The 21,093-nt window shown below is 45.7% G+C and overlaps 3 protein-coding genes and 1 long non-coding RNA gene across 6 annotated transcripts; 3 read left to right on the top strand and 1 right to left on the bottom strand.

Annotated features, from left to right (window-relative positions):
• The first annotated feature begins 950 nt into the window (after window positions 1-950).
• On the top strand, window positions 951-4,498 carry LOC101767124 (homeobox protein SIX3). Of its 2 annotated transcripts, none has more exons than XM_012847546.3 (7): window positions 951-1,337; window positions 1,891-1,990; window positions 2,092-2,157; window positions 2,347-2,461; window positions 3,263-3,363; window positions 3,481-3,542; window positions 4,090-4,498. In XM_012847546.3, the coding sequence occupies exons 1-7, from the start codon at window positions 1,123-1,125 to the stop codon at window positions 4,196-4,198; spliced, it is 768 nt and encodes a 255-aa protein (XP_012703000.1). In that variant the 5' UTR covers window positions 951-1,122; the 3' UTR covers window positions 4,199-4,498. The 2 variants fall into 2 exon arrangements, with proteins under 2 accessions (XP_012703000.1, XP_004976086.1); XM_004976029.2 differs by having other exon boundaries at window positions 953-1,337; window positions 3,263-3,345.
• Window positions 4,499-4,844: 346 nt separating this feature from the next.
• On the top strand, window positions 4,845-8,651 carry LOC101766714 (transcription factor RF2a-like). Its single transcript, XM_004976028.4, has 4 exons — window positions 4,845-5,556; window positions 6,602-6,734; window positions 7,479-7,563; window positions 7,999-8,651. The coding sequence occupies exons 1-4, from the start codon at window positions 5,015-5,017 to the stop codon at window positions 8,376-8,378; spliced, it is 1,140 nt and encodes a 379-aa protein (XP_004976085.1). The 5' UTR covers window positions 4,845-5,014; the 3' UTR covers window positions 8,379-8,651.
• Window positions 8,652-9,525: 874 nt separating this feature from the next.
• On the bottom strand, window positions 9,526-12,369 carry LOC101766304 (cytochrome b561 and DOMON domain-containing protein At3g07570). Its single transcript, XM_004976027.4, has 4 exons — window positions 11,882-12,369; window positions 11,260-11,659; window positions 10,872-11,170; window positions 9,526-10,226 (listed from the first exon to the last, which is right to left on the bottom strand). Exons 1-4 carry the CDS (start codon window positions 12,077-12,079, stop codon window positions 9,990-9,992), a joined length of 1,134 nt encoding a protein of 377 aa, XP_004976084.2. The 5' UTR covers window positions 12,080-12,369; the 3' UTR covers window positions 9,526-9,989.
• A 955-nt stretch (window positions 12,370-13,324) lies between these two features.
• Window positions 13,325-17,181, top strand: LOC101766021. 2 transcript variants are annotated; one of them, XR_215546.3, is made up of 3 exons: window positions 13,325-13,555; window positions 13,695-13,868; window positions 16,880-17,181. It is a non-coding gene; the product is annotated as an uncharacterized LOC101766021 (long non-coding RNA). The 2 variants fall into 2 exon arrangements; XR_001164517.2 differs by lacking the exon at window positions 16,880-17,181 and adding an exon at window positions 15,756-16,873.
• Window positions 17,182-21,093: the final 3,912 nt, after the last annotated feature.

Here is a 21,093-nt window from a genome sequence, read left to right as displayed (position 1 = left end):
TAAAGGAGTCAGGAAACAACAAGGCCGGGTCAAGTTTAGCAGACAAACAGTTGTTGTGTTCGGTGTTGGGACCGTGACGAATTTAAGAAACAACAACATGGTATTTCATTTTCAATTCCAGTTTCTAATGTGACTATTTTGCCATCCGCTTCGTGGGTCTTTTGGGCCAATAATCTAAGATCATTGTCAACGAGGATTGGGCTCCTTTGATTGTTAGGAAATTTTCGAGAAATACATAAGCATGATAAATAAGGTGTTCACCATGTTGAAAACGGGATCATGTGAAAGTAGGTGTGATAACGCATCTCATATTTTTTTTAAGATCTCGTTTAGTTTACTGGAAATACCCAAATATGAAAACGGATGATATATATCTACATAAAACACATTCTTAGTTATGTTTCTTCCTCATGTTGATAGTATCCTTCTTATAATAAGGAGTAAATTTCGCTATCGGTTCTTAAATTTATCCCCAATTTTCATCATGATCTACTCTCAAAATACCCATAACAATCCTTAAACTTGTCCCGAGCTCTTATCCTGATCCCGGTACTCTCGGAATGCATGGAACAGCTTCTAAACTTGTCCCGAGTTCTCATCTAAGTTCATAAGCTTGTCATGAGCTCTCATCCACTAAAACTTTGAGCGGGATTTGAACTTGGTTTAAAATCCTCATGAGTTTTTGATCACTTTCGAATGGAATTCAAATTTAGTTTCAAAATACTCATGAACTTTGGATCAATTTGAGTGGGATTCAAATCCTAAAAGTTCAAATCCCACTTAAAATTGATCCAAAATTCATGGGATTCCCTCTCTTTCACAAAATTGCTAACAAAACTCACAGGAAAAAAGGCATATAAATATTCCTAAAAAACCAAAAAGGGAAGGGAAAACCGAAAACGGCATCCCTCGTACCTTGCGAACAAACACGCTACAGCAGCTAAAAAATCCCCCATTTCGATCGAAAGGAGCCCCAAAAGACATCGAAAACCCTCTTTATTCCCCTCATATCCACTCGTCGCGCGAACAAGAGAGCGTCTCTTCCCTCCCCAGCAACTCGGGCCAGAGAAGCAACTTCCCGAAGTGAGAAGCGAAACATTCCCCCGCTCCAATTCTGGTGACATGGGCGCCAACGGCCATCCGCCGCCGGCGAGCGCCGCCGCGCAGAACGGGTCCCACTCCGCCGGAGGAGGAGGCGGCGGCGGGGGAGGAGGAGGAGGTGGAGGGGGAGCGAACCCTAGCAACGGAGGCACGGCGGCGGCGCTCCGGCACGACCCGGGCTTGGCGCGGGAGTGGTCGCCGGAGGAGCAGGCCACCCTCGACGAGCTGCTAGCCAAGTGAGTCCGCCGAATTGCTGGGTTTTGTGGGTTTGGGAACGCCGCAGTTCGGGTTAGATGGTTGCTTTCGGTTCTGAATTCCGACTCTCGGATAGAATCGGCTGGTATTCTTGAGCAATTAGGCAGGGTTTGTACTACAAACTTAGCAAATTCAGTGAGATTGTATTTGCATAGTCGTAGATTGAAACAGTCGACGGCCTCCTTTTAAATTCAGTTGGAGCATACTTATTCCTAGTCATTTTTCTCATTCGAATGCTTCTCCTTGCAATGTAGTCAGTACAAGTTGACTTAGTTGAAGCAAGTGGATAACGTTTTGCCCTTTGTTCACTCTTAACACATGTTTTATTCTGTCATACTGTGGAGCATGTGAACGCTTGGTAGTTATATAACACGGTTCTTATGAAGGACATCTTTCAAAAGGATTGTATATTAGGTTTGCATTTTGAGCTTGTAAGTAGATTGTTTAGACAACATCGTGAAGGTCTGTTAACTGCGAGGCCTGTTATTTTTTAATCTCGCATTTTCATTAATGTTCTTCGGCATTTTCTCTCAGGTATGCATCCGACGCGCCTGTCATTCGTTATGCAAAAATAGCGATGAAGTTGCCAGAGAAAACAGTTCGAGATGTAGCCTTGCGCTGCAGATGGATGAATGTATGTAACATATACTTAGCATTTGCAGTATCATGATGCCTGGCCTCTGCTGTCTTTATCTTGTTTCAGAAATGATTTGAGGTAATTTGTGGAACCTGCAGAAAAAAGAGAGTGGCAAAAGAAAGAAAGAGGACCATAACTCGTCTAAGAAAAGCAAGGACAAAAAGGTGTCCAGATATTTTCCTGTCTTTAATCTTATTTTCATAAATGTCATAATGCAGGCTGGGAAATCTGTTGTTGACCTAAGTTCACAAATAATAGATATCTGGTTGGACAATCTGGCAATATGTCCGTATGTTCCAACTGTATACTACTTAAATATGAGATTTGCACTGACAACTACTCTGCTGATGCAGGAGAAGGTTTCAGATTCTTCATCGAAACCACCTGTACATATGGCTGGTAGGCCTAATGTTCCTCCATACCCTCTTCCAGTTCTTCCCATGGACGATGACGAGATCTCGTCCAAAGGTAAGTCAGATTGATATTTACTCCATTATCGGTATGGGAGTTCAACTGCGTAAAGAGCGATGTTTGCATGATAGGTTTGTGTTTATTTGTGATATTTCTATAACTTTAAAATGATGCCCTGGTTGCTGCTATCAAATGTTCACTTGTCATTTATAGCAAATTAGCAGTGGCATCCATCATGAAATTGTTTCTGCAATATCACAGAGGCATTGAGACCATAGACCAATTGATTCATCGTTTTAAAAATATAGTTGACCTGACATGTAAATTCAGCTGATTTTGGGCAACGCTACTGCTAAATACAGTGGAAGTGTCTGGAATATGCAGTTCTCTTTCATGCCTAACTTATGTTAGGGTTTGACAATTCACTGCATTTTAAAACACCATTTGCTGCTGTGACCTTTTTTCATATAAGTTTCCCTTAAATCTGAGACGCATAATTAATTCAAATGATAATTTTATACCATAATCTTTCTCTACTGTATTTCTTGATAATAGGTGCTAGGAACATAGGCTGGTCCAGGACTCCCAGAATGTACTCCCTTTTTGGCATATGAACAGTGCATACTAGATGATATTCATTATTTATAGTTGCATGACATCTCTGTGTTTATTACATGATTCTGAATGTGTCAATACATTTTGGAAATCTAATGATATATGTAGGCACTGCTTGCTCGACATGTTTAAGATGTTTTTTTACTTATGCATTTTTAAATTTGATGGAAGTTCTAGCTGCTTGAATCTTGAGTGACTAGGCGCTGACTTGTTAGATTATTCACCTTTTTTGCCTTTCTGCAGCCATTGGTGGACCAACAGGAGAAATCCTTGAAACCAATGCCCAAGTTTTGGGTCAAATCTCGATAAATCTTAGCAATATGCAGGTATCCTTTTACTTCAAGGTGATTTTTGATCAATGATTCGCCTGTATTTCTCTATTGACTATCTGCTCTTCCGAACAAGGCCTCTGTTTTTTTTCCATGTATTTATTTACTTGTGGTTAATTTCTTTTTTTTCAGATACAGGATAACATCTCACTGCTGTGCCAAACTCGGGATAATATACTCAGGGTCTTGAAAGAGTATGTTTTGAATTACTGTTGTGTTATAATTCTGAAATGGTTTAGTCATCTCATATTCCCAGTCACTTTTGTTATTACATGCTAATTTAGTATCCTTATTTACATCTTTTTAAGTAGTAGCTTCAGTTCAAATTTACATTTTTCAGAACACATACTATATAAGAGACATATCATACTATTGTAGCATCTGCCATTTCTTCTACCATGGTAATGCTTCATATGCGGTCATCGCAGTTTGGCAGGATAGTTCTTCTGGCAGTGTTAAGAGTCTATTGAACTGAGGAGATCACTTTCCAGTCTGGCAGTCCATAATTGGTCTTTTGATTCTTGACAGCGGACAAATGTTCTATGTAGAATTGATCTGCTTGTCCCTGTTTTTTACCACCATGAATGAGTTTGTAAACCCTTGAAAGGTCCAACAGAAACACATGCGCACCCCCTAACCAAGTCCATCCATGGAGCTTCTGGACTCTACTTTTTTTTTTGTTCTGTCCAATTTCAACAGCTCTGAGATGTAAGTTCTGATTCCCATGCAAAACGTTTGCAGGATAAACGATGCTCCAGAGATCATGAAGCAGATGCCGCCGCTACCTGTGAAGATAAACGAGGAGCTCGTCAACTCATTGCTCCCCAGGCCGACGGTACCGATGCAGTAGTGATAGCGAGACAAATGTATCCTATGTAGTCCCAGGAGTTCTTTAGATAGGCAGCTGAAATAAAAATGCCAGCCCTGATGCTTGTTCGTTCGTTCTGTAGCTCCATCCTCTCACCTCTCCTACATGTTATGTTCAGTCTGGATGCTGATCACCCAACCGTCCCCAAGTCAGGCGGTTGGAACGTGTACCGAGTTACCAAGGGCTGCTTCTACAGCAGTATCAGGTTCCGACTCTTGGCATGTTTTGTAATCCATAGCTGTTTGCGTAATGTCATGGAATCGGAGTAGCCTTCAGCTGGAATTTTTCTGCTGTTTGCTTTTGGGAACCTACTGGTGCAAGTTGTGCAACCCTGGACATTGCACCCAGGGCACTGAACCTCACGCCTTGTTCCAAAAAAAAAAATGAAATCCTGAACAGCTGAGCAAGGAGCCAAGGAGACAGCCAAGGAGACCGCGGCTCGGAATCTTCGGAGGCCTCCAAGCCCAGTAGTCTGTGTTTCGGACCGGACCATCAGCGGTCGAGCCCGCAGCTGGCCCCAACTCGCCGCCCGCTCATCTCGGCCAGAAGATCGGCAGATCAAAGGCGGCCCAATGGAGCAGCGGCGACGGCCACGCCACTCACGCCCCACGTCCCCGGTGCCCCTTCCCTTTTTTCTCCGCAGAGTCAATGCCTCGGTCAAAGCTCAACGCGAGCATGTCTTCCTCCTGCCCCTCCCCCTAGCTCCACCTCCACCACCCCTCTCCTGCTCCCCTTGTCTCCCTGCCCCATCTTCCGCCGCCCCCGCCCCGGTCCTCCACCCGCATTCCCCAGATCTCCATGGACCCAGCCCCGCCCGTGGACCCTGCCGCCTCCTGCTCGGCTTCCACCTCCGCCTCCGCGGCGGCGCCGGGGGACGTCGCCGCGATGCTGCCGGACTCGCCGCCGCGGCGCGGGGCGGGGCACCGCCGCGCGCAGTCGGAGATCCTCCTCGGGGGCGCCGCGCTCCCCGACGACCTCACCTTCGACGCCGACCTCGGCGTCGTCGGGGAGGCCTGCGGGGCCGGCGACGAGGACGAGGAGGACTACGACGAGGACGAGGAGGCGGGCGGCGGCGCGGGCGGCAGCCGGATGTTCGAGATGTTCCTCGAGAACGGCGGCACGCTCCCCGGGACGCCGGTGCCCTCGGCGCATCCGCATCCGGCGGCGACGCCGCCGCCTCGGCCGCGGCACCAGCACAGCATGTCGATGGACGGCTCCACCTCCCTGCTGGGGTCCGCCTCCGCGGGGACGCCCGGGAGGGCGGGCGCTGACGCCAAGAAGGCCATCTCCGACGCCAAGCTCGCCGAGCTCGCCCTCGTTGACCCCAAGCGCGCCAAGAGGTGAGAACCTACCAACAAACCCCTATGAAGGAGGGCTTCCCCCCTTGTTTTGCTTGCGACTGCGGTTTATGTGTTGTCTGTCACCTTTGTAGTATTTCCGGTTGGTAATAACAGGGGAATATGATATTGGTTGCGGCGGATGTTTGACAAGGACTGATCACCCGAAGAGACTGTTATTTCTAATTTTAAAGACCGAAGCCTCCTTGAAAAGAGTCACATGATTTAGAATGTGAACGGCAGGGAAGTAGTGGAATCTGGAATCATACATTGGAATGTGACCTACTTGAATTTTTGGCCTAATTGTGATCCAACAAAATATAGTAGTACTATGGACCGTTAATATCACAGGCGAAAGGCATTCTGGTTCATTATTGATTCGTTAAGCAGTGGTAATTCCAATGAAACAAAACTAACATGCTGATCTTGATTGTTAAACAATCATAGTAGACCTCTCCTTTGCTAAATTACAGTTGAAAGGCGATTTTGTTCATAATTGGGTGATTAATAGGTTATTTAAATTGCAGTAATTATATTGGATATAACTAACATGTCAGATCTAGTTCGGTGGAGAACCATAATAGTTCTATTCTTCATGTTTGATAACCTCTTGGATTTGATATGTTGTTTAACATTTATAATTTCTTGGTGATAATAGAATCAAGCACTTCAATTTCCAGTTTTAAGAATAAATTAGTCATTTTAGTTGGTCAACTAGTCAGCAATGGGGTGTGACCTATAATGTCATTGTCAGTAGATATTCATCCTTTTTCCGCCTTTCTTGTGGAAAGACTTCAGGAACGTATTCTAAAATATTTTGCACTGAGCTTGTATCACTGTAATTTAGTAATTTAGATTTTTATACGCAGTAATTTGGAACAAAATTTGTGCTACATGCTACTGAGTCTGTTCAGTTCATGTGAATTCTGAAGGCATTTTACTGTATGATTAATTGAATGATTGTTCATGGCAATAATCTCTAGATGTGTGTTGAAGTTATTCTAATTAGATTAAGTAATCTAATATTTACTTCTGCGACACATCTTAGGATCTTGGCAAACCGGCAGTCAGCTGCTAGGTCAAAAGAAAGAAAGATGCGCTACATTGCAGAACTAGAAAGAAAAGTGCAGACCCTCCAGTCAGAAGCAACTACACTATCAGCTCAGCTGGCCATGTTGCAGGTTCTTCACTTGTCTTTACCTTTTCACGAATTCTTGAATGTAGTGATGAGTTAGATGCCTACCTTTTGATCTGCAATTTGGTTATGACCCACAGTTACTTCCCAGTAGCATGAACAGTTAACAAAGATATGAAATGACTAGGCAAATACATGCACGGTTTTGTGATTATTTTGAGCTTTTATCATCAGTTTAAATATAATAGAGATTCGAGACTTTGCTTCAATCCATTAACAACTTTTGTGTCTGCATAAGGCTATTACTTATGCAAGCTGCTCTCTGCATATCGTAGAAACCAAACTGCTTTGAGTATACCAATGTGGTATTATATTTTTTTCCAATGTTTTACTTGTGAAGCTTGTTTTGGAAATAGTAATAACTTGTGCTTTGCTTTCTGTGTTCCAAAATGCAAGATACTTTAGTAATGTACTAAGTCTTTTTTTCTAACTTTGACTAAGTTTATAGAAAAATAACATCTACAATAAATATATGCATTATCAAGACATATTTCAAGTTGCTTTATTAACTAATTTGATGCTGTAGATGGTGGTGTATTTTTCAATAAACTTTGTTAAAAGTTAGAGAATTTTGACTTAGGACAAAACTAAAATGTCTTATATTTTTGGAACGGACGGGGTAACTCTTAACCTACATATAAGTTTTAGATGCTACTAATATAGTTGTAGCTTTTTAGAGAACTTGCCTCCCTTTTCTACAATTGTATAATTCATTATTCATATGATATAGAGAGATACCAGTGGTTTGACAAGTGAGAACAGTGATTTGAAGATACGTGTGCAGACAATGGAACAGCAAGTCCGGCTGCAAGATGGTAAAGTTCTGTTCATATAATTTTTCTTTGCGTTACAAATGTCAAGTGAACAAATTAAGGTTTTAGAGAAGAAATGGCAGTCATGTTACATATATATAACCGCAAACTACTTTGTTCAATTGCGTTACAAATTCTCATGCATGCACCAGTGAAATTTTCAATTGGGAGGATTGCTCTGAACTGTTCTTTTTGAAAAGTTCAGAGCAAATGTGAAGCATGATAAACTTTCACTGGTGCATATAATAAAAGAAAATGTGAAGCATGATAAGCATTCATTTACAAATATTAACAGTAATTCAATGTAATTTAAGACTTAAGACAAATTTACCTAGAGTTTTGGTCATTGTGCCTATGTTTTAGGAAGTACCATAAAAGTTATTCCAGGAGATTCCTTTTCCATTTTTAGTATTGTAACCAGTCCTTGTCTACGTGCAGCACTGAACGACAGGCTAAGAGATGAGATTCAGCAGCTGAAGATTGCAACAGGACAGGTAAATGCCAACATTGGTAAAATGGGAAGCTTTGGTCTGTCCACATTTGGAGGCAATCCACAAAGTTTCCAGCGCAGCCATATACAGTCGCTTCTGGCTGCTCAGCAGCTGCAGCAGCTCCAGATCCACTCCCAGCACCAGCAACAGCAGACGCATTTGCAGAAGCAGCAGCAGCAGCAGCATCTCAGCACTGCCCAGCAGCACCAGCTGCTGCAGGAGGCGCTTCCATTTCCGGGAGACCTGAAGATGAAGGGGCTTGCTATGCCATCACATGCTCCAAATGCTGGCGCCTCTGACAACCATGCTGTCAAGAGCGAACCCTGAGGATTTTAGCCTATGGATTCATGCCAGTTGTTGGTAATAATATTGCTCTATCTGACTGAGCGATTCATGCATCGGTTAGCGCGGTGTCTAGGTAAACTTCAAAATTGTCTCGAGGCACTTAGAATTTCTGCAGCCTGTAGCTCCCATTTGGTTGTAAGCTGTAGAGCTGATGAACTATGCTGAGTCATTTACCGTGCCGAATGTTGCATTTGGACCTGGCCATGACTTTTTGCCTGGAGCCGTTCTCGCATGGGTGCAAGAGCAAATTGTCAATGAGCCATTGCAACAGTTGACATCGAGGGCCTGATACCGCGTGTCCGTCACACAAGATCAAGCTTTCCGTAGCAGCAGGTGTACCCTCCAGCTGCAGCAACTCGGCATGGACGAAAACGTTGCTGTCCACTTGGCCTGGAAACATGATGGTCTGGACCACGTTAGCCTGTTGATGATGCTAGCTGTCTGGCTGAGATTGTGGTCTGAACTGCACGCTCCGCTGGATTACCTGGGCTCGAACTTGTGGTGACAACGTCTGCGCCACGTGGTAAGGTGTCAAAGGGATTAGGGATCCTAGTCACCACGATCAGAAAGGCGATGAGCCTCGATAAACACTGGCCGTTTCAGTGATTTCGATGTGACTCTGAAGGCGACGAGCCCTCGAGGCCGCGAGAAGCATTCGCCGGAGACTCGATGTGACTCGTCGGCAACCTTTGCATGCGACGTGGGCTCAAGCACGGGGCGCGGCCGTCCTGCCGCGCGTCCCCGCGGTACGTGCGGACGTGCCGGCCGGTTATGGCCTTAGAGGAGGAGCGGCGGCTGTCGGCTGGCGTTCCGGACGTGCCCGCCATCAGGTGGTTCTCACGAGCCCGGGTGCCAGCGGACACGGACCCGCCCGGCCGCGCGCGCTCCAAGGCCCCAGCCCGGCACGCACCCACCCGTGCGGCACTGCGGCCTCCGCGCCACGGTCCGGCATGTCGCCGCGACCGGCGCCGCCCAGCGTCAAGATGCGGCCTTGATCTTTCTGTTTGTGGTCGGTGCTGGTGCACACGCAGCAGTCAACGTTACTCGAACAGCACGTAGTAGCTTCCAGCTGTTGCTCGTCTGAAACCGTGAAACGACGCATCAAGGCGATGCCCATCTCAGAGCAATGTTCAGGAATCAGCAAAATAGTACTATCATTGATCAATTCACGGTGGAAACGGAAAAAAAGGAAGTGAAGAACAAGCTATCGTCCAAAATGGTACAAATACAACACAAACACGACCATGTACCAATGTACAAATATGAATCAGAGCGTCCAGCTAGGCTAGAAACAGGCAGTCCGCCCCCCCTGCTTCACATCCAAAACCCCCCCCCCCCCCCCACCCCCCCCCCCCCAAAAAAAAACCCACAAATTTTAGCCGACCAAGCACGCCTTCCGAATGCACTGTCCAGTTGTGAGCTAAGGAACAAGAACAGGTGTGTGTGTGTCTGTGTGTGTCACTTCACTTCACTGGTCGTGAACGCTTAGTTTTCTTTTTTGCGTACGTCCATCAGTTTCGTCCTATGGCCACTTGTTCAGAATGTCATGTACCGGTACCGCTGCTGCCGGGGTGGAGCGAGCGCGCGACGGGATCAGTCGTCGTCGGCGTAGCAGCGCTTCATCTCGAAGGCGGCGACGGCGACCACCCACACGGCGACGAAGACGCCGTAGGAGACGATGTAGGCGTTGGTCTCCTGCGCGATGGAGAGGCCCAGGAAGATGTTGCCGATGGCCAGCAGGATCGCCGCGCGCCCGATGTTGTGGTGGTACCAGTTCCAGAACCGCCGCACCTTGGACGTCTTGTCCGGCCGCGCAAGAATCGCCATCACCTATTTTTGCAAGACCAAACCACAACACATCAGCAACGAAAAAGGCAACATCAGTCGACACGTACGTGCTCCATCCCTTCTTCTTCTAAAGCAGCAGTGATTATTATTATTTTTTATTTTTTTTCCCTAGGTCAACTTTTTCACTCGAAGCACTTTTTTTGTCAGCAACCGAAGATACCAAACAGCATAAGAAATTCAGCATGGAACCCACTTTCTTGGAACCCATCTTCTGCCAGCTCAAGAGCACGCAACGCTGCGGTGCGCACTGGCTGGCGGTCTGGTCTCCGTTGTCAACGAACGTGCATGGAAGCCTCTATTCTGATTGCGTGCCTTCACTGGGCATGTGAAAATGCTCAACTCCTTCAGACTTCACTCCTAATTACTCCCACCAGTCAACAACTACAAACAAACCTGTAACACCATGCTGTTTATCCAGGCTGGCCTCGCGGCAGATTCCAATCCAGACCATACGCATGTGCCCAAGGGACCGAAAGTGTACACTAGTACGGACTTATCATCATTTATGTTCAGTTTTCCCCATGCTAGAGTTTTTATAGAGACTGTTAAATCTTGTTTAGTACTAGCAGTAACTCGGAGAAGGTTCTAAAATTTCCCTTTCTGCAGTAGTGACTACTAGAGGCGTACCTGGAGCGACGCCATGGCCAGGATGGCGATGCCGAGCGCCTTGTGCACGTCCACGTTCTTGAGCCCGTCCTCGTTGAGGCGGAAGCCGAGGACGACGGCCGCGATGCCGATGGCGAAGCCGGACACCTGGATGGCCATGTGGGTGTAGAACCAGCACGGGTCCAGCTGCCGGAAGTAGCGGGCGGTGATCATGCCGATGGGCATCAGCACGCCCCACCCCATCATGGCCAGCAGCCCGTGCTTCCCCTCCGGCGGGAACGCCGCGTTGTCGCCGGAGCCGCCGGCGTTGGAAGATATCCCTGCGCAGGGCGAAAATGAACGGCATCCTCTGTCACGCTCACGCATTTGGTGGCATGCCAATTGGAGGAAAAAAATGGCTAGTACATACCGGAGGTGTAGTTGAAGGCGCGGGAGGCCATGTTCTGGTGCATCGGCAGCCGCAGGGTGCTGGACGGCGGCAGGTTGCCGTCCGGCCCGACGGCGAAGATCAGGTACGGCTGCGGGTAGTCGGTGCTGAGCTGGAAGGCGACGTAGAGGCGGCCGGAGTGGGAGACGACGACGGACTTGTTCTTGACGAGCTTGAGGAGGCCCCTGTTCGGGGCGACGTCGTCGGGGCTCTTCCCGTCGAGGTAGTACTGCTTCACGGTGCCCTTGCCGTTGGACGCCCACCCGACGACGGCGCTGCTCCCGACCATGGCGCCCTTCCCCGAGAAGCCGACCGCCACGTACGAGCCCTTGTCCGGCGCCGAGAGGACGAAGCTCCACTCGCTCGGCGCCGTGTTCTTGTACTGGCGACACGCACGGGTTGGCAACACAACAACAACAATTCGGATCAGATCGGGTGAGCTCTCTCAGATCGACTACCTACTCCGAGCGAGCTCTGGAGCAGTGCATTGGCATCGGGATCTGGAACGAATCCGAGGAACTCCCAGCAGCGAGCGTTGAGCACTGACTTTGTAGAGGAAACGAAATTGAGGAATCGGAATAATGCGTGAGGCGGGCGGGCGTACCCTGAGGACGAAGTCCTGCTGCTTCCAGGCGGCGACGCAGCGGAAGGCCGTGGAGTCGAAGGGCACGAGGCTGGCGACCGCGAGCTTCGCCGCGCCGCACGAGTCCGTCGACGACGAGGACGACGACTCCTGGTGGCTGAGCGCGACGCAGAACCCGAGCAGGGAGAGCAGCAGCAGGCGCGCGGAAGGAGCCGCCATTGGCGTCAGTCGGCAAGCGCTGCTGCCCGCTAGTGCTTCTGCTGCTCTGCCCGGCTCCCCCCACACCTGTAACCTGTTCCTGGACTTGGCAGGCGCCGGGACAAGATTGGTGCGTGGAAGCGAAGGGATGGGATGGCCAAGGGACCTCAAAGGAAAGGGAAAAAACGGCGAGAGCCCCGGGGCCCGGGGGGTCGGACAATTTGGCAGGTCAGACGGTGCCGCCCGGCGCCCGTTACTCGATTTCCCCTCGCCGGCTCGCCTCGCGTATGTACTGTACTGTCTCCCGGGGCCGGAAGCCCCTGCGCGCGCGCGTGTATATATAAGTATCACCATGCCCATGTGGCCGGGTGTTTTACCCGGAGCCGGGAGGCGGTGTTCACCTAGGGGAGCGCGCACATGGCGGCAATCAAACGGATTTGCCAACTCCAACTTGGGCGTAAAGAAAACACGAAATCTCCTCGCGCTCTCACACGGGCACAGTCGACCATGACATGGTACATTGATGCTGGAACACTATGCTGCCAACTTGCCGTGGTTGCTGCTGCTACCACGCCACGATCCACCACCCAGTAGTAAATCGAGCAGACGAGCTCGAGTAGACAAGGACACAGGACAGAGATGACACCTGCGCCTGCGTCCCGATCCAGCCGTTGGCGTGGGAGTACACACCACAACCAATCTTGAACCAGGTCCCGTCCAACCCAGACCACCACACACGCGCCACGGCGCCAACATGTCGCTTGTCCCGTAGGGCCGTAAGAGCTAGTAGGATTACACGAGCAGAGATGGAGACAAAGCAAAGGAGGGGGAGGGCCTTTGCCGGCTTGCGGCTGTCCCTCGGCGGTGCTCGCCGAGGCTGAGCTGCCGAACAGCGAAAAGGGGGCGGAAAAGGCCGGGCGAACGCCACCGGTGGCGAGGTGGGGCCGGCAGCCGCAGCGCCCAACCCAGCGGTGTGCGCGCTCGACGCGATCGAGAGGATGGATGGATGAATGGTGGGGAAGGAAAGGAAAGGCTGGCCCAGGTGATTATTGCGCGCAGGAACAGCTCACGGTTTAGCTGCACGGATTAAAGAAAAGATGCGGGCGCACATGCGCCCTGCCGCGGCCGGATCCATCTCCATCCCGTTGGTTTTGGCTTGGGGGGTGATTGGTTGGGTGAATTTGGGTTGGCCAGGCCCGCCGGATGCAAGTTGGCTTAGTTTGGTTGGCTGCACTAGGGGTTAGACCTGGCCCGTGGAGTGCAAAATCGCCGCTCAGCCAGGCTCCCGCGATACGAAGAAGTTCGACGTTTTCCCGGAGCCAGGCTCAAGCGGTGCAGCCTGCGCATGTGAGGTGAGCCGAAAGAGGTTGGCGCGTGTACGAGCAGAACAGGCGGAAGAATTAACGTTACCGCCTCCTTTCCCGCCATCCACCCTCTCTCTGCTTCACCGCCACCCGCCATTCTCGTTCGCTCGCCATTCTCTACTCTCTCGCTCAGGTGGGGATCTCCCCGGTCTCTTCTTCTCTCGTGCCTTCTGCTTTGTTCTCTTCTTTTTTCGAGAAATTACTCTGTTTCCTTCTCACCTCCTCTCTGCTATTGCTCTTATCTCTTCTCCCCTCCGCTCTTTTTTTTGCAGTGGTGATTCCTCCGTTCTACCCTGCGCACAAGCAAGTGGATTCTCCTTAACTTTGATGTTCCTCATCCGATTTAGCATTCACGCCCTTTCCCTTCCGTTAGACGCAAATCCCTTGCTTTTCTTTTTCAACCGTGCAAGGACACAACTGGATCTGAGGTCTTTGTTTGCTCAGAGGTAAAAAGTCAAGTTCTTGGTGCTCAGATTTTTTTTTCACGCTGGTTTGTTTTCTCTTAGATAGAAAGTAAAAAAAACGTTTCGTTCTTTGTGCATCATTGTGGTAGAAGCCTACCAGTCTCGAGTTAGAAAGAGATAACAAGTTCGATGGCAAGCATAAGTTGAAGAACAAGTTTGATTTCACATGTATAAATGGCATAAGTTTGAATTAGGTATTGTTATTATCATTTTCCATCGGAGCATGCTGTAAGCTTTGGTAGAAAAATCTTTAGCACAAGTCGTTGGGTATCCTCACCACCTCATGCAGTAGGTAACCGAACCACATGAACGCAGGCAACCAATCATGGATGGTTTGCATGGTATTCTTGTTCTTTCTATGCAATGCTGGTAACCAATCAGTGTCCCCAGTGAGCCAGGCTAGAGGAAGGCAGGCAACCAAACATGAACCTCTTGCACGCACTTAGCCTATCCCATGAGGGCCTCGCTCTGAGATACGGGCCAGGCTGGGCAGATACATGAACCAATCACGTCCTTGATTTCCGAGGGTGCGCGTCCCCAGTCTGACCTGAGCCATAACCACTTGCGATACAGTCACTTAACTCACTACGGTGAGAGGTTGGAGGCTAACCTGAGTGTTTCAATTTCAACTGGTATTTGGAAAATTGGAACTCAAAAGATACGGCACACCAACTTTTAGGATTTACCGTGGGTCTGATTGTGGGATCAGGCCATCAAGGTGAGCGCAAGCCTCTAATTTCTCGAGTTTTTATCTCAAATTTCTGCTAACACATCTTTTCTTTTCTAGTGGTGTTAAGTTCATGTACTCACCACGGATATACTGAGCCTAAAATTTTGAGGTTGATCTTGATCTTCTCAAGCCTTTTGAGGTTCTTATGTCATCAATTCATTTTTTTTTAATTTTTCATAGTTTGATAATGTTTGGATGAGAGGGTTCCACAAGAAATGTTTTAGATTTACTAAAACAAAAGTTGATTTTTAAATAATAGAATAAAAAGGTTTTCGCCCTCAGCCTCTATGCAAACAAGAAGTCGCAAACTATAGCAACGATGGTGTGTGTGTCTGGCCAGGGGTGGATCTAGGACTTGAAAAAAGGAGCCCCTTATTGTTCCTCCCTCCTCTCTTTCTTCTTATTTTCTTCTTCCTCTTCTTCAACCGAGTATGAAGGGCCTTCTTGGTAGTGCTGGTGCTATAGTTGCAGCTAGCCAATAGTTACTACAACAAGCTATTTCAAAGTTGCTTTGCCTTGCAACCAAGCTGCTACTATTTGGCATGTAGGTTGTAGTCGAACACAAACGCAAGAAGCTGCAGCAAGCACGTATGAAAATTGTAGGGGAGCTTGGGGGGGGGGGGCTGGAGCCCCTACCCCCAATGGATCCCATGGAGCTCCCAGCCCTCACGTTGGATCTGTTCCTCTCTCTCTCTGTGTGTGTGTGTGTGTGTGTGTGTGAAAATTTACCTCATCGGCGACCATAGCCTTGATTTTGAGTGGAGGACTGTGTTTTGGTTTCAAGTTCGGAACAAATGAACGTTGGTTTAACTATGCATGCACTCATCATATAAACGCTCCAAGTTTTAGGCGCAAATCTCGACATACCAATTGTATCTACTAGCCCATCAACTCGTGCCCCTGCATGAGCCAATAACTTGAAGGGCCATTGTACTAGAAAATTATTTACAAATTAGACCCCGTAGTTAATTATCAAAATTATTTATGTACGATTCTCTTATTTATTTAATATTTGTAACATCCCTGGTTTTAATTAGGGTCATTAAGATTTAAATTAAACAAATAAATGTATGTAATAATTTTTGTTATGCATGTGTCATCGTCTTTCAATCAACTCATACATATGCATCGCTATGTAGATAACCCGCTAGCTGACGGTTTGTATGAATTGATCGTCGCGTCTGAGAGTGAACAGCTCAAAGCCTCTCAAGTTGAAACGCCACAAGATCTGAACCAAAGTTCAGAATCCCAAGGACAGTTTGGAAGGCAAGCACCGGAGCATGATCACTAATTCCAAAACTATACAATGTTATTACTTATGTATTTTACTTTTATGTATTAAGTTCCTAGGAGTTGAATGAAACCTTAGTTGCATGATCCCTAGGACTCCCAAGTTCAAATAATAGTATGTGTAGGTCGATAGAAATGCCATGCTTAATTAGGAACGGTAGAAGTCGAGTGATTGTCTATCATTCGCGAGATATAGGCTCCTACTTGTTATGGATAAATCCTGAAATGAACGGTTCGAAAGAGAAAAGTTGGAGACCGGGCGGAGATAGAAATGGTGATATTATTGTTATTGGTTGTGGTCCACCTGTGTCGATTAATGCCCGTCCGTTGTTGGCTCTATTGATCGAGTTTGAATTGTACTATCTACTTGCCGGAAGTAAGAAATAGTTGAAACTAGTAAAACCTAGTATCATACTGCGCGATTGTAGATTGAGTTGGTCTTGTTTCCTATTCATGTGCTAGTCAGTAACTCATGTCTGGCTCGGGAAGGTACTGGTGGTGATTAGTACTTGAGGGTTGTAGGAGTTCTCAAATGCTATCGCTCTCAAAGGGAACCGTTTGCCATATGCAGCTCGATGGGGCATGCATATGTCGCGTGTATAGGTTCACCTTGCAAGGTTATTAAATCGAATCGATTCACTGCCGCTCTCGGTTAAGAGAACCTTGATCACTGCATCACATCGTAGTAAGAAGTGGAATGGAAGAAAATGTGAATGTTAATGATGTTGTTGTCTAATCAATTATTTTATTCAACGCTGAAAAGTTTTGAATATCTTGCTCACTTAGAATGGTTAGTTCAATTTTAATTAGAATGCTAAAACTTGAAAGTAATGATCCACTTTTAGTTGCTTTTGGAAAAACAAACCCCTCAGCCAAAAGCCTTGCATACTAGGAGTCGGCTAAGTATATACCATAGTCGGGTAAGACTTGCGAAGTATTAGTATATTCAGCTTTGCTTGTTGATTACTTTCAGGTGCTAGCGATGAAACTTTTAATGAAATGAGTGCTAGTCTACCTTGGGATGGCCGTCCTTTACCTGAAGGGTGGTGGGTTGAGTGGCTTCCGACCTCACCTTGAGGCGGTCTCGTGTTGGATGACATGTTGTCGGGCTGCTCATGTCTTCATCATGTATCTTTGTTCGAACTTTATCGTATTAGTCTTCTGTTGTGTTTTATGCAAGAACTCTAGTTTGTAATCTACCTAAGTATTTCGAACCTGGCTTGTAAATTAATTCGTGAATTCTATGGTTGTAAACTGAAATACCATGTTGTATCATCTGCGCTCATCTTCGTGTGAGACTTATTGCATATTATTTTGATCGAGATATTCAGTGGTTGAATCGGGCTTGACCCGGCGGACTGTTAGATTACACCGTTTTAAATGTATATTGACTGGATTAACCATTAAGAGAATGGTTAGCGCACTTAAGCCAGTTTAATTTGGACGTTTCTGCCATAATATTCTTACAAAACACTTATATAGTTGTGATTGGATTTTAGTTAGTAATTACTCAGCACCTTTCCATCTACGTTCAACTTTTTTCACTTTGCATCACACCTCCATAAATTATATTTAACATGAAGATCAATATTTTTTATCACTTCTTCCCGTGCATGTATAAATGGTCTACATGCTGATATCAATCATGCATATTTACCTTAACTTAGTATTTCTATATTTATAATGATATAAATAGGTAATTTAAAATCATATATTGGTTTAGTTTTTACATTTTTTTATAATGAATGTGCATATAGTTAGACTAAGATTTAGGAGTTTAATTTAGATTATTTTTAAAAAAGACATACATGGATAATTTTGATATAAATTTAAAAGGGTATTTGAAGTTACTTTTTATAATGATGTGTATGGATAATTTAGATAAATATTATGGGGTTACTTTAGATTATCTTTATAATGGTAGATATTGCCATATGGGTACTCTAGATATAGGTTTAGAGGTTGACTGTAAAATATTTTCATAATGGTAATAGTGAATAATTTTTTAGAAAACATAATAAACCAAGGGCTATGATTATTAGACTCTATAGTATTGATGCCTGAATGTTTCTGATTTAATTTGTGAGAATTTATAAAATTTTACATTTTTTCCTAGCGGTCTTGAAAAAAATAAGGACACATATCTAACAATCAAAATTATTTCCCTAAACTCTCTTTCATTTATTAAATATTCTAATACAAAAATTAATAATTATTGTAATGTTTTATCCACTTGTTAGTCTTTCCTTTTTCACTTTGCATCGCAGTATGTTTGAATTTTTTTAATAGATCCAAGATTTGAGCTATAATTTTAACATTGAAATCTATATTCTCAGTACATCCTCTATGTATTTATAAATGGTAAACACATCATGAGTTTATACCTTAATTATTATTCTCTATACCACTATACCAATAGTGCAAGAAAATAAACAATTTAGAATCATATATTGGTGTACCTTGGGGTATATTTTTAATGAAGAGGATTACCTCATGTTATTTTTAACGGTGCTGCTAGCGCCCGGACGTCCGATGGGGAATTACCCATCGGACGCTCTGTTGCAACATCCAACATAAATATCTGCAACATAGAAAATATAAGATTACAACATTGAAAAAAAATGCGAAAAATATAGTGCGATGTTAACATCGTATTATGAAGGAAAGAAATTCCCCCCGCAACATCGAACATGCATTTCATGCAACATTTCCCAACAATATGATAGGTTGAGCTTGAGCACGGTGAAACACTAAAACACAAAAGTTGCAACATGAAAAATTAATAGATGAAACATCAAAAACCAACTGTTGCAACATTTATACCACACACATCTATAGCGTTTTGCAACATCCAAAAAATTCTAATGCAACATCATGGGGTACCTAATGCAACATGGAGTCGAGAGTGCAAAGTTCGCCTCGTCCGCCGCCGGCCTCGCCCGCCGCCGCTCGTGCGGGGCTCGCCGCCCCGGATTTCCCACCACCAGCCTCGCCCTCCGCCGGCCTTGTGCGCCGCCGTCCCAGATCTCCCACCGTCAGCCTCACATGCTGCCGACCTCGCGTGCCACCGCCACCCCTCGATGTGACAGCCCAGTTGCGCGTTCTTGTAGGCTCATCGGCAACCACATGCCATCAGAGCTGCTGGTAATTTCCATTGGGGGGATATTCAGCTGAGAGAGAGAGAGCGAGAGAGAGAGAGAGAGAGAGAGAGAGAGAGAGAGAGGTGAGAAGGTGCGACCGTGTGGTCTCATCGGCGACGACAAGCCGTAGGCTGCGTCTAAGGCCCCGAACTTTCACTGAGAAATCACCAGCTGTGGCGGTGTTCATCCCAGTATCGAAGTCCTACCCCCCTCTTTTCTTCCCCAATTCCCACCTGTGGAGGACTCTCCCTGCTGTGAAGAAGCAAACACGCGAGAGGAGGAATTGCCGGCTGCAGTGGCAGCCATCCCATCTTCAGCTCCTTTCCTCTCGTTGGTGGAGGACCTTCCTTGCGACAAGAAAGGAACCGCAAGACAGCAGGCAGGAGGAAGATGCTTCTGGGTTCCACACGTGAGAAGAGAATGGTGAGGAGAAAGACCGGAAGCGGTGTGTGGACTAGAGACAACCACGTGGGTATGGGCCCTCGCATCCGATATTTCTTCTACCATCCGGACGCTCGTAACAGAGCATTACCGTATTTTTAATAATGGTGCATGTGAGTAATTTAGATGCAAATTTGAGGGGTTACTTTAAGTTATTTTTTATAATGATAATGATGGGCAATTTAGACGTAAATTTAGGGGGTTATTTTAAATTATTGTTTATAATGGCGTATGTGGGTAATTTAGATGAAGATTAGGAGTTACTTTAATTTATTTATATAATAGCAAAGGTGGGTGATTTAAATATAGATTTAGGGCTTAATTTAGGCTATTTTCGTAATGGCAGGGGTGAATAATTTTTTAAAAAATATAATAGATCCAATAACTATGATGATTTGAGTCTACCTAATTGATGGTTAGATGTTTTGTTTTTAAGAGAATTTTAGGATTTGTCTCTTTTTCTAGAGGGTCCTCCTGAGATCTTCTAGTTGGCTTCATGTGGAGGTTTTAAAGGAAACTTTTAGTAATAGTAAGATTTGGCACACCTCTTCCCCTATTTATGTTATTGCCTCGCTGGCGAAACTGATGGTACCAAATTGCAGATGCCCTCTTTTTTTTTTTCCAACAGAGGATGATGTTACGTCATGGAAGCAAAATGTAAAATGTGGCTCCATAATCTGTATAATTGGGCGCCGACTTCTTGTGTAAGGTCGGAATAGGAATGTATTTCATGATGGATTGCCGTTATTGTGCCATGCTAGTACCGTTAGCCTACCCAAGCTTCTACTTTAGGAGCAACAAACAAAGTCAAATTTTACATTGGCTTATCTTGATCTCTTAATCGGAGCACATATGCTATTATCGTTTAACATGTAAAATTTTTCCTGTCCTTTTCTCATATGATCTCACCACTTATAATGTCTTATACAACTCTTTTTTTTAAAAAAAATTATACTCCCTCCGTTCCAAATTGTAGGTCGTTTTAGATTTTTTATGTTTATAGATATTATTATGCATCTAGTGTATGTCTAGGTGCATAATAATATCTATGAACCTAAAAAAATTAAAACGATCTACAATTTGGAATGGAGAGAGTATTATGTAACTACACAGTGGCAAAGATGAGTCCTTAATAACTTGAAGGATGATGCAAGGATGGGATGTGGATCGGAATGGTGATGGATGCTCTCATATTAATATACACTGATGCCCTCATTTCTCGAGTTGAAACTTGTAAAATTACATTTTCTTTTGCTCCAGCAAAAAAGTAAGACTAGCTAGTACCCTCTCATCAGGTTGACAAATTTCTAGATATAGCATCTAATGGCCAAGTGGGGGTGCTCAAGTGCCGCATGAACAATGCATGCATGGACTCTTCATTGACCTCCGGGAGTGGATTACTGTAAATGTAACTCTCAATAACCTGTTGCTCCAACAAGCATGGTCATATACGTCACTCCCATCGCTGCAAAAGCATTGAAAAAGAAAATTCTAACCCAAATACTGTGGTGACGATTTGCGGATCCTTCATTAGATTTTGCACAAAGGTTTTTATTTCCTCCCAGATGCTGCAAGTCTACCTTCATGCCATCTCCAGTGTTGAACT

This window comes from Setaria italica, chromosome VII (assembly GCF_000263155.2).
Source record: "Setaria italica strain Yugu1 chromosome VII, Setaria_italica_v2.0, whole genome shotgun sequence".
NCBI lineage: Eukaryota > Viridiplantae > Streptophyta > Magnoliopsida > Poales > Poaceae > Setaria > Setaria italica.
Note: the sequence above shows the minus strand (reverse complement) of the source record. Positions and strands in the feature narration are given on the sequence as shown.